At 38.6% G+C, this 12,603-nt stretch overlaps 1 protein-coding gene across 3 annotated transcripts in view; it reads right to left on the reverse strand.

The window, feature by feature from the left end:
* Positions 1 to 698: 698 nt before the first annotated feature.
* The window catches only part of MTX3 (metaxin 3), a 54,570-nt gene continuing 42,665 nt past the window's right edge, over positions 699 to 12,603 (reverse strand). For 2 of the 3 annotated variants that reach the window (XM_075838812.1, XM_075838801.1), the window contains exons 6-9: positions 9,884 to 9,960; positions 9,172 to 9,329; positions 8,445 to 8,533; positions 699 to 3,717 (exon numbers count right to left, since the gene is read on the reverse strand). In XM_075838812.1, the coding sequence (XP_075694927.1) occupies positions 3,613 to 3,717; positions 8,445 to 8,533; positions 9,172 to 9,329; positions 9,884 to 9,960 (429 nt within the window). In that variant the 3' untranslated portion in view covers positions 699 to 3,612. The remainder of the gene's footprint in view (positions 3,718 to 8,444; positions 8,534 to 9,171; positions 9,330 to 9,883; positions 9,961 to 12,603) is intronic. The other variant, XM_075838805.1, reaches the window with a different exon arrangement.

Raw genomic sequence — 12,603 nt, forward strand, 5'->3', positions numbered from 1 at the left:
GATTTGGAGTTCTGCATCAGAAAAAAATTATATTATAATATATATATATTCATATATATATAACACACACACACACACACACACACACACACACACACACACACACACACACACACACACACACACACACACTTTAAGGCCTGTCTACACACAATTAACTTTTTAGCCAATAATAAATGATCTCCAGTTTGAAGAGTCACTGTCAAGGATCTGATGGATCTACGCAGCTGTAAAGGGAGGCTCGATATGAGCGGCGTTTACATTTAGAGATCAATCCACCGATGATAATGATTTTTATGGCAGCACGATCAATCAAGATAAAAGCTTTGACTGGTACTGCAGCTAAGTATCAATCACTTTTCTAATCTAATACAACCCATTTAAAGCGCAGAGTGGTAGCAATAAGGTCATATATTTATATTTGTCACATGGAGAAGACATGAGCGGCCACGGTTTAAATTTTCTTCATTATGTTATTTTAGAAAGTTTTAGTTGTGACAGTATCCTAGAGATATTGATAAAATCTACAAGGTAGATTGCAGATTCCAGCAGTCTGTAGTCTGTGAATTAAATCAATAGCCCATCTACTATCCTAATGGAGTCACTGCAAATTACATTTTGCCTGCAGCTCAGTCAAAAGCTAAAAGTGTCAATAATAGCATTCTATCCATTATCTCAGTGTTAAGCCAAAATAACTAAAATAAATTACATCAACGTAAATAAATTACATCTAAGTACACCCTAGTCGATGATCATACATTAAAAACATAGAATTCGGGTAGTGCAAATACCCCCTAGAGACATGGCTTGTACCCCCCTGGGATACACACATACCCCTGGTTGAGAACCTAGGTATTAGATAACGAATTTCTTAACAATTCAATAAAATATCCTACAAGGTGGCTCCAAAATAAACCTAAAACCAAAAAGCATACATATTAAAATACATACAAGCTGTGATAGCTGAAAAGTAACCACACAGGAAAGTCTATTTATAAATAAATACTAATCTACTGCAAAATATTATATATATTCCCATGAACAATCATTATCTAGAGACTATGTCATATTAAAATATTTATATGTGATTTTCTGCTGTAAATATGTCATGGCAAACTATGAAGCATATGACAGACAATATTATAATACTAGACTCATGCATAAAACTCTTACTATAAGAATAAAGCATCAGATAAAACCTATATTTGATACATTCTCTCATATCATATAGTTATACAAGAAATGCTTATTGAATGGTCTCATTACAAAGTAATCTTGTTGTTTTCGCAGGAACTGTCCTAGAAAATTTATATTCTGGAAAAGTAATAATTGTGACAAAAGAGAATAAGTCCATAGGCTACTTTTATTCCCATATTATCTGTATTTCTATGTACATCGGAGGGCAGTATTTGACATTAAAGGAGGTTTCCTATGTCCCCCTATCTGAGGGAAACATATGATAGAGGGGGAGATGAAGAGCTTGGGGATATATAATTTTTTATTATTCGATTTAGTACTTTCCTATAAAACGCAGCCTAACTGCTGCCAGGACTTCCCCCGCCCACACACAGTGATTGACAGATCTACATATAAACAAATGCATACAGAATCATCAGGGTTGTCAAATCCTAGAGAACTGTATATCCCAGAGCTCAGGGTCTTCTATGATCAGCAACATTCTATTAACAGGGGTCAAAAGAATAAACCCTGATATACTGTATCCGTCCATCAGATCCCTTCTAATGATTCACCCGGAGACACTGTTCTGTATGGGGGTTGCAGTAGAGTGCATACTTTTGGAAACTCCAACTTAGTTTATCTGAGCTGTCCTTTGTCATAAAAAGGTGCTTTACTTTCTGCCCCTTAAAAGGTTTCTCCAGCTTCAAAGCACTCATCTCAGGGATTGCACCAAGGCACAATACATTTTTCCTGCAATATTCACTGCAGGGGAAATGTTTGGCCAATAGGATACTGAGAGGACTTCCGCTTCGGTTGATGTAGGGAATGTGGAATGATAAACGGATGTGGGAATGTCATTAAAGCATTAGCTTGATAAATGCCTTGTTAAAGATACCTTGATAAAGCGTCTGGAGGATGTGAAACGGTCGTAGGCTCTATTGTCTTCTAATCCCGTGTTGCCTGCCTCAACATAGAATAAAAAGAAACCTTGTTTTGCAAGTGGTGAGTGCCGTGCTGTCTATTCTTCTACATGTTGATATTTTCTAAAGTCTTACTTTTATACGCACTGAGCACCGCTACAAAAAGGCTGTCAAACCACAAGCACTCCTAGGAATCCGTGACGCTGCAAGCTACAGGTAGTGCCAACCATTTCTACCTCTACATGTTGCACTTTTTTTTACATGTTGCCTATGTGGCCTGGGAATTAACCAATCACTACATAATAGCAAGAATTAAAGGGGTTGTCCAGGATTCGAAAAAAAATAATATAAAAAAAATAAAGGATTTTCTTTTTCCATAAACAGCACCACTCTTGTCTATAGGTTGTGTCTGGTATTGCAGCTTATCCCCATTCAAGTGAATAGGGCTTAGAAGCAATACCAAGCAAAGCCCATGAGAAAAAGAAGACCCTTTTTTATAAAATTCTTATGACAAACATTGGCAGCATATCGCTAGGCTATGCCATCAATGTCCGCTCAATGGGAATCTATCTGATGTGACCCCTGTGTATGGCTAGAAAAAAGTGTCAGTGGCGCTGGGAAAGTGTTGTGCTACATTGTCTCCTGGTGACCCTGCTTGTCTTTGTGTGGGCGGCCACATGGTCAGCCAATCGACTATAATGGGTGGATCATGCTGCCCCCTGAGAAGTCTATCAGAAGTGGCACAGCGCTTTCCTAGAGCCACTAGCCTTTAATTCTAGTGGTCAGTAGAGGTCATTGCAGCTGCAGCCAGCCAGATGAATGAGTCCTGAGACAAACCCTTTAACAGTTATATAAGCCAATTTCAATAATGAATCTTTGTGTACTTACTATTGATTACATGCGGCAATCCCAAAAAAGCTAATTTACCCAATTCTCCTCATTGTACCAATGCTGTTCTAATAATGCGTCATTATATTTATAATAGGAGGTGATAAATACATTTCTGCAAATTATTGTACAACAGTATAACCTGTCAAAAAAAGCCATTATTAATAAATATCACTTTCTAAAAAAATTCTTAAAAACCATTCTTGAATACTGAAAGTAGATATAGGCAGTTTGTGACTGTTCGGCTGGAAATGAACTTCTAGGACACAGCAGTTGACTACGTAGGGATGTCCCGCAATAGAAAAATTACACTTACAGCCTCTGACTGATTTTGCATGCTCTGATTTGTAGTTTAAGTGTAGGATTTGGCTATTTTCTCTTTACGCCATTACATATTTCCCTTGGTATTGTGTTTTCAGTGTAAAATATGCTATAATGGTGCATACAGGGTTCCCGTGATCAGTGTATTGCCCTTCAGATATGTTTTTATATAAATATTTGGAATAGGATAATTTTTTTAGAACCACTTGCGCAATCACCACAAGCATCCGGAAGGCAGAGCGGGCTTAACACTGAATTCCTGACTGTAACTAGTAAGCGGCAGCGGCAAGATTCAAATGATCATTCATAGTGTGGGGAGCTGGCTGGAAAGTCGGAGTTCAGCAGAAGGCTGCAGTGTTGTCATGGTCTTGGGACGGTTCTGAGGGCTCTGACGGAGATTGTCATCCATCTGCAACAAACAATTAGACCTTAGCCAAATTTGTAATTCAAGCAAGACAAGGAAATACAACGCTGCTGTTATACATCACTTGGATCTGCACACATTTCATCACATGCATAATGGAGGCAACACAAATGAGGGACATTTTAAATTGATTAATGGTTTTATATTAGATGTGTTTATACATCAATTTAGGAATATTTTTCCTTTTTTTTTTTTATTAATTCTTCCACATCTTTCTTATATGTTGCACTTTCTTGCCACCACCCAAATCCTGAAATTCTCTAAAAAGATCATAGAAATAAAGAAAAGTGCAGATATATGGAGTGGAAGAACGACTGCCAACACCATCTCTTTATCTATAAAATGGACAATGAAGTACAATATCATACAGGAGGAGCTCCCTTCTGCACTCAACATAGATAATTTACATAGGTCTACCACTACTGCCTCTTGTATTGGGGACATATTATTTGCAGTTACCATTTTGTTGCTTCAAGGACTTTATGGCTAGGTTCACACGTCGCATAAAAATGACGCTGTGGAACCGACGTAAAGATCCTTACCAAAACATGCAGGTACTGTACCCTATAGAGGATAAAATAAACATCTAATATAACATATAATTAAAGCTTAAAGGGAACCTGTCACCAGCATTTCACCTATTGAACTTTACTTATCCCTCACTGGCCGCTGCGGTCAAAAGTTTATTGCTGTTATCCCGTCTCCTAAACTCCTCCTCCGACTGTAAATAACAGTCTGCAAACATTTTGCGCCTTTTATCGTAATAATCCGGTGTCCCTTTGTGCGCACACACCAGAAGAGGACATCAATGCACCAGCGCAAGATTTTGTGTGCTGGGGGAAAGCGAGGAACGGTCAATCAAAAGTAAGGAGGCGGGGTCATTTTTGACTGAGTTATGACCTATTTTAGCTTTATGCTAATGACTTTCTTAATGGACAACTGGGCGTGCTTTACTTTTTGACCAAGTGGGCGTTGTGGAGAGAAGTGTATGACGCTGACCAATCAGCGTCATACACGTTTCCCCATTCATTTACACAGCAGATAGCGATATAGCTATATCGCTATGTGCAGCCACATAAACACACATTAACGTTACTCAAGTGTCTGGACAGTGAATATAATTACCTCCAGCCAGGACTGTTCACAATCCTGACACTTCTGTAGCGTCTGTGTGATAGTTACAGGAAGGCAAGCGTAATCTCGTTTTAAATGACAGGTTACATCGTAATCTCGCGAGATTACGCTTGCCTTGCTGTAAATATCACACAGACGCTACAAAAGTGGTCAGGATTCTGAATAGACATCACGTCCTGGCTGGAGGTAATGTATATTCACTGTCAAGACACTGCAGTAACGTTATAGTGTGTTTATGTGGCTGCACATAGCGATATAGCTATATCGCGATCTGCAGTGTAAATGAATGGAGAGAAGTGTATGATGCTGATTGGTCACTGATTGGTCAGCGTTATACACTCATTCACTTTAATGGGAGAAAAGACTGCAATACCTGTGAATTGCCGCTACTTAAAAAAGGCTTAGATCATTTCCTAGAACAAAAAAATATTTGTGTAGAATTTTTTACCTTCCCTTTTCCAATTCCTTGGTTGGACTTGATGGACATGTGTCTTTTTTCAACCGTACTAACTTTGTAACTATGTATACTTCGGTGTCGACGATTTACAGTGAGCAAGAAGAAATTAATGGGAAGCATTCAGCTATCGATGGCCTATCCTGAGTATAGGCCATCAAATTTTAGAATATCGATAACACCTATAAGGCTTAATTGCATTTAAAGGGGTTTAGGAGAGAAGGAAAAAAACAATTTTTTTTTCCCCAGCAACTGAACCATAGAAAAATAAAAGTTTATGGGAAAAACAAAAAAGTATACAACATATACGGTCACATCCCCATAGGCTTGTATTGTGAAAAAGTGTGGCATTGGTTTGGCAGGTTTTCCATCGGAATGTTGTTTTCTGTCGGAAAAGCTTAGATAACTACGCTACTTGGTATCACAACAAACGATATCATTTACAGTATTTATTTTATTTTTTTAACTGTAAGTCAGTGGCAGATGGATCGAAACGTACATTTCCACTATATACTTTTGCCAAAAAAAGACAAAAACTGGATTCCTCATACAACTTATGTTTGCATCCCCTTTAGAAGTACACTTTTTTTTAAAATATATGTCTGACGTACTGAAAAAGCATGTGAACCTAGCCTTAAATTGATAAAATAGACTTGTGTTCCATTCAGTTCCTTGTTTTGATCGCCAGGGATAAAGAACTTCATTGGTTACCACAGCTTTCACAGCCAGGCATGGGGCCAGCTAGAAAAGCTTTACAGAGTGAGGACCCCAGAAAACAACGCCTCATTTCTGAATTTCCTGAACACCTGTACAATAGGAGGACATGGGTGGGATACTGGGGTCAACTGCAATCACACCTACTGTACGTATTAAGGCTTTGTGTGATGTTGTTCTTTATGAGTACATACAAGACGGCCATAATATAACAGCATTCACAATAATAGTTTAAAATAGAGTTCGATTTTGGAAACTCAGGGAATAATGTTAGTGTTTCTTTAAAATGTAGTGATCAGGAATCCAAAAAGCTTCTTAAGTACATTCAGGCCTTTCAGTTGCTCAGAAAAGGAGTTTGTAGGCACATAAACACTCTGGTTATGGATAATTTCCCTGCAATGACATCAGCTTAGTCCCACGTATAGGATTTTGTTTTCTTTTTACGCCACTGAAGTCAGGATAATTGAGAAAATAAGATCTTGTTTTTCAATCGCTGGAAAATATGACTTGTCTCAAGGCAGAATATAATCGAGGAGGAATGCTACAGAGGTGGAAAGAAGGTTTTGTTTGCACGTTTCAAGGGTGAATCAATCGTATCACTAACTGTGTATGAGAAGAAATGATCGGCTCTCCTGGATCTTTTGATTGGGTAATGGAGAGGATAAGGTCTTGCTGTGCCAGTGGATTGTTGTGTCCTTTTAACACCTACTTTATTCCCAGAAATATGCAACTGTTTTCCAGATAACCACCCAGAGGGAATTGTGACTTAGGTACAATAGCATTAGCAGATGTGAACTATTCAGATCTTTAGAAACATTATCCTTGAAGGTTCATCTTACTGCACCTTGTTTTCTCAAGTTAAGCTTCACTAAAGGTCAAGTACTTAAGGTTAAAGGACATTTACCCTTAAAATAAAAAAAATCACTGGGATGCCGCCTTTTGTCAAGTTGTTAAAACTTGTGTGCATCTGTTACCTAGTTGTATCTCTTCTTTCCCTATATTTGCCATTATAGCTCAAACAGGAGTTGTCACTAGGCTATCTTTGTCAGGCCTAAGGGTCCCTTTACACCTCCAATATTGTCCGTAAAAACTAGCGCCGATCAACGAGACAGCTCGTTAATCTGCGCTCGTTTGCTCCTTTCACACGGAGCTATGATCAGTAATGTATGGGGACGAACGCTCATTACTACGATCACTCGTCCCCATGCATTTCCATCATGTCGACAGCACATCTCCCTGTTTTCAGAGATGTGCTGCCGACAACGATAATATTTTCTGCTGCATAAACGATACGTTCAGTCGATGAACGAGCGTTTGCTCGTTCATCGGCTGATCGTTGCCCTGTCAATGATCGGGAACCAGCACGCTCGTTTACCCAATCATTGGCCAGTGTAATAGGACCTTAAGTGTTGATGCACTAATATTTATATATATATTTTATACACCTGTAGTTTTAAAGTGTTATAGACTGGTCACTATGAAAGATTTTACCAACATAAAATATTGATGAATTGCATATATAATTATATGTAGAGTTATCACAAATGATTTTAATGAGAACAATACTTATATGTGATTTGTGACACTTGAGAAAGGCTCTAGATTGAGCCGATACGTTGATGGATACCACGTGGTGAAAAAACGAGAGAAAGAATTTTGGAAGCCTGAATGTTGCAGCCTTTTTTCTTTATTTGTTATGATGGACTTTGCACAAGAGAGGGATCTAGCCCAGTGGTAATCTACATACAGCCCATACATTGAGGGGGTGTCCTGCAAAATACATATTTTTCTTTTACAGTATAACTGAGCATAAAAGCTATTCAGAATTCTATAAAAGAAGAGGCAACCAAAGCAGGAAAGCAATGGACCCACCTCATTTATAAAAACTGCAACAGAAAAACTGGCCTTCTTGCCCATGGCAACTGTTCACAACTCCGCTTTCATTTTTTCAGAGCAGTACAAGAAATTAAAGCAAAGCTCTGATTGGTTGCTATAGGCATTAAGACCAGTTTTTCTGTTAGACAGTAAATAAATGAGGTCCAATCAGGGAAGCCATTAGAACACCCGCCCCCCACCCCCAGGGGTTTTCTCCCATGTCTCACAACTTTTTAAGAATTTAGGCAGGCAGAAATAATATTAAAATGTACTTCTATGGTGGTGGGTAGTCAGTGGCACAGCTTATTAGGCAGGTCCCCTCAGGGCAGTATAATGTGTACTGCCCTGATGGTGGCCCTGGGCCCAATGTACTTGTAAAGATACTCAATGTAACAAATAGATTTAACTTGCAAAATAATGTTGAGTAGTGGAGGTTTGTTTAACGTTCACTGACAAGCACAACTTTACATGTAAGGTCATTTGCTGGAAGAAAATCGGTTACAAGAGTTATAGAAAGAAGAAAGCAAGTTATGACCTTTTCTATTAGGTTGGATTCCTTATTTACAAGCTGTGTAAGTTTCTGTAAGTTTGCATCTATTGCTTCCTGGCCAGCAGGAGAGGTGCCTACACAGAGCAAGGAGAGACAGAGGTGAAAACATGATAGACAGGATTAGTATGGACAACAAAAGATGCAGATATACTGTAGGAGGCAGAATAAAGCAAAAGTAAAGCATATCTAAAGGGGAGTAGAAAAGTGTACAGGGAATGTGAATAAGAACTACAGAAATATTGGCAACATACTATCAGACTCCTTTTAAGAACAAGTCAACCATCTGTGTTCTTCAGTTTCGAGTGTAAGGCTACATTCACACGACAGGAAAAAACTGCCTTTTTTTTAACGGCCCGTGAATACTGGCTGTCAAAAAATAGGACATGTCCTATTTTTGGCTGTTTCCACAGCCAGACGGCCCCCATAGAACTCAATGGACTCGTTTTTAATTGCCGTTTTTCAGGACTCCATCCTTGTGACGGCCGTTAAAAACTGATCCCGGCCAAGAGGGCTCCCAGGGCACAGCGCTGTTTTAATCGCTGAGCCCCGGGGAAGCCCTTGACGTCACTGCTGGAATCCCCAGCCAGAGCGTTGGCAGAACTGAATTTTTCGTTTTAGCCTAGAGTTAATAGTCAGAACCACAATGAATTTATGAATTTCACAATGCTACATTTTGAAACATGAGCACTTTATAGACAAATTGTACAGATACCTTCAGCATGCTCCGTGAAATAGACACAGAGAATGTGGTCACAGAAGTCACACAAGTTGGGAAGCTGCTTTAAATGTTCTTGTAACTGAATCTTGAGCAGACGAGCTTTATAAAGGGGAGCAAGGAAACCAAAAACAAAGGCATCTAGGGTTGTAGGTCTGAAATAAAATAATAATTGGGTTGTTACTCTGAGCAGTGGAAACAAAACTGCTGCTGCTTCTACTTATTGAGTGTCTATCTTACAAAACAATGTGCTAGCAGGCAAAGTATAACAAAATCAATCTTTTATTAGTACATCATATAAATAGATTAAAAGACAGAGCATCACATAAAATAGAGAGGAAAGAGGACTAGTATTATAAATGTCTCAACAAAGTATAAATATACTTATAGTATGGCTAAGCACATATACACTTCAACAATGCGTGTGTGTGTGTGTGTGTGTGTGTGTGTGTGTGTGTGTGTAGTTCCACTGAGCTGGGCTGAAACGTTGCGGTGGTGAATAAAGTACACTTGCTTTTTCACTAACTACACCGGAGTGCTGCCATTCTTTGCCTACTTTATACCCTATCTGGTTGCTGGATCAGCGTTCAAGGGCTTGCACCTGGATTTCTTCAGATACACAGTGCTGCTTTCTTACTTACACAGACACACTAAAATATATATATATATACATACATACACACACATCTTTTTTTTTCCTACTACTCACATGTCTCCAAAAAAGAACTGTGATGTTCCGAGTCTGTTGGATAGGAGATTTAGACATTCCTTGGCATCTTTGTATATCTGTAAAAACAAGCGGAACCCGCCTAAATAGACAAAACTCACAAAAAAAAAAAATTATCTCGAAATATACTAACTACTGAAACATAATATAACTCCCGCTGTTGTACTTAGTAGTTGTACTCCCGCTGTTGTATACAGGAAAATCTTCAAATGATAAAAGCGGAACACAAACAAATCTAAACTATCAGAGGTAATGTCCTCTAACCAATATCCGCTTATATATTACTTGCTGTATATAATCTCACTAACAACCTAATGATTTGCTGCGACCTTAATGACCTGGACAAGTCTCACATTTTAAAAAGGACCTGTCACTATTTTGGTCCCTATTAAATAAACCTGAGGTTTCTTGCACACGACCGTAGTTGTGTGCACAGCAGTGATTTGCAGCTCGGACGGCCGCGGAGTGTCACTCGCGGGCCGCCCGCAAATCGCGGGCAGTGCACATGGCCACATACATTCATTTCTATGAGCCTGGAGCGTGAAACACGGCCGTTATATGACATGTCCTATCTTTTGCGGTCCAAGCTCCTGGGCAATGCACGTACCGTGGAAACCATGGTCGTGTACATGGACCCATTAAAATGAATGGGGCCACAATTCATCCGCAGATTTTCGGGTGAATTGCGGCCGAAAAAATAAGTTCATGTGCATGGGGCCTTAGGCGGCCATCCGAGCTGCAAATCACGGCCATGCACACCACTACGGTCGTGTGCATGAGGCCAAAGGGAACAATGTAATGCTATAATCTGCTTGCTGGAGTCTGAAACAAAACCAGTCCCATTCTATTTGTCATGTGCATTTCTTCAGCCAATCATAATTTAATATGGGTTACTTATATGTCATATGACTGGTTATAAAGTTACAAATGACAAGTAGAATGGGACTCCCTTTAAAGATTTTGGGGCTCTGATCTCAACAATCGCAATTTAGAAATGAAAAAGGTAATGTAACATTGTCTGAAGAACTTGCACACTCTGTTATGTTTATTTCATATGGGGAATAAGGGCTTCCCTTTAAAGTGTAACTAAACTTTTTTAAAACTTTTGACACGTCACAGTGAAATGTCAGAAGTTTTGATTGGTGAGGGTCCGAGCACTGAGACCCCCACCAACTGCTAAAACAAAGCAACAGCAGCGCTTGGTTGAGCGCTGTGCCGATTAGTTTCTGATCAGCTTTCCTAGGAGCGGTGTACGGGATCAATAGAAAGTCTATGAGACTATACACTGCTTGCTCGACTTCCCAAGGAAAGCCGTTGAGAAACAAAGTGGCACAGCGTTTACCCGAGTGCATCTGACACTTTGCTTTAGCGATTGGTGGTGGTCTCAGTGATCAGACCCCCACCGATCAAAACATGTCAAAAGTTTTTTGAAAATTTTCCTTATCCTTTAAAGGTTTTTTTTAGCCCAAATATTTTTTTCTTTACACTGGTGCATCATATCACATTAACCAATAGCTTTTGCCTATATAGGTTTTACATAAGGCAATACTGGCAAAAATTCATCCAATTGTAGTTTCTCATCCAAAAATTAATTGAACCCCTTAGTGACCACCAATACGCCTTATCACGGCGGTCACTATACTAAGTATACCAAAGCATTATAGCAGCGATCTAAAGATCGCATTGTAAAGTCTCCTAGTGGCACTAATAAAATAATAAATGTGAAATAAAGATTATTAATAAAAATGACAGTAAAAAAATAAATAAAACATTTTTTTTCCATAAAAAGTGGTTTTAGTAAACGTGTAAAAAATAAATAAAACTACACATATATGGAATCGCCGCAATCGTAATGACCCAAACAATAAAGTTAATCTGTATTTCAAACCGCAAGGTGAACACCGTAAATAACACCCTCAAAAAACAATGGCGAAATTGCTATTTTTTTCCATTGCCCCCCAAAAAAGTCATAATAAAAGTTAATCAATAAGTCCCACGTACCCCAAAACAGTACCAATCAAAACTACATCTCGTCCCGCAAAAAACAAGCCCTCATATAACTACATTGACGGAAAAATAAAAAAATTACGGCTTGGAATGCGACGATGCAAAAAAGAAATAATTTTAGTTCAAAAGTGTTTTCATTGTGCAAAAGTCGTAAAACATAAAACCTCTACATATGTGGTATCGTTGTAATCGTACCGACCCAAATAATAAAGGTAACATGTTATTTACGCCGCACAGTGAATTTAAACACATAGAACAATGGTGGAATTTCAGGGTTTTTTTCTATTCCCCCAAAAAAAAAGTTTATAAAAGTTAATCGAAAAATGATATCTACCCCAAAATGGTGGCATTAAAAAGTACAACTAATCCCACAAAAAACAAGTCCTCATACAGCTATGTCGACGGAAGAATAAAAAAGTTATAGCTCTTTGAATGCGACTATAGAAAAACAAAAAAAATAGCTTGGTCATTAGGACCTAAAATAGGCTGGTCACTAAGGGGTTAATATAAATTTGCATTCAATAACAATGTGTAAACAGCATAAGACTAATGAAAGTACATAACCACCCGAAAACACATGTACGGTTAAATATAAGGATGTCTTCCAGTAAATCAAAAGCCCTGCCAGTAAGCAAATACTTGTCCAGACCACTGAGAATATTTCAAGTTTCTCGGTGCTATTGTCTTTGGATCCA

This window comes from Rhinoderma darwinii, chromosome 1 (assembly GCF_050947455.1).
Source record: "Rhinoderma darwinii isolate aRhiDar2 chromosome 1, aRhiDar2.hap1, whole genome shotgun sequence".
Lineage (NCBI taxonomy): Eukaryota > Metazoa > Chordata > Amphibia > Anura > Rhinodermatidae > Rhinoderma > Rhinoderma darwinii.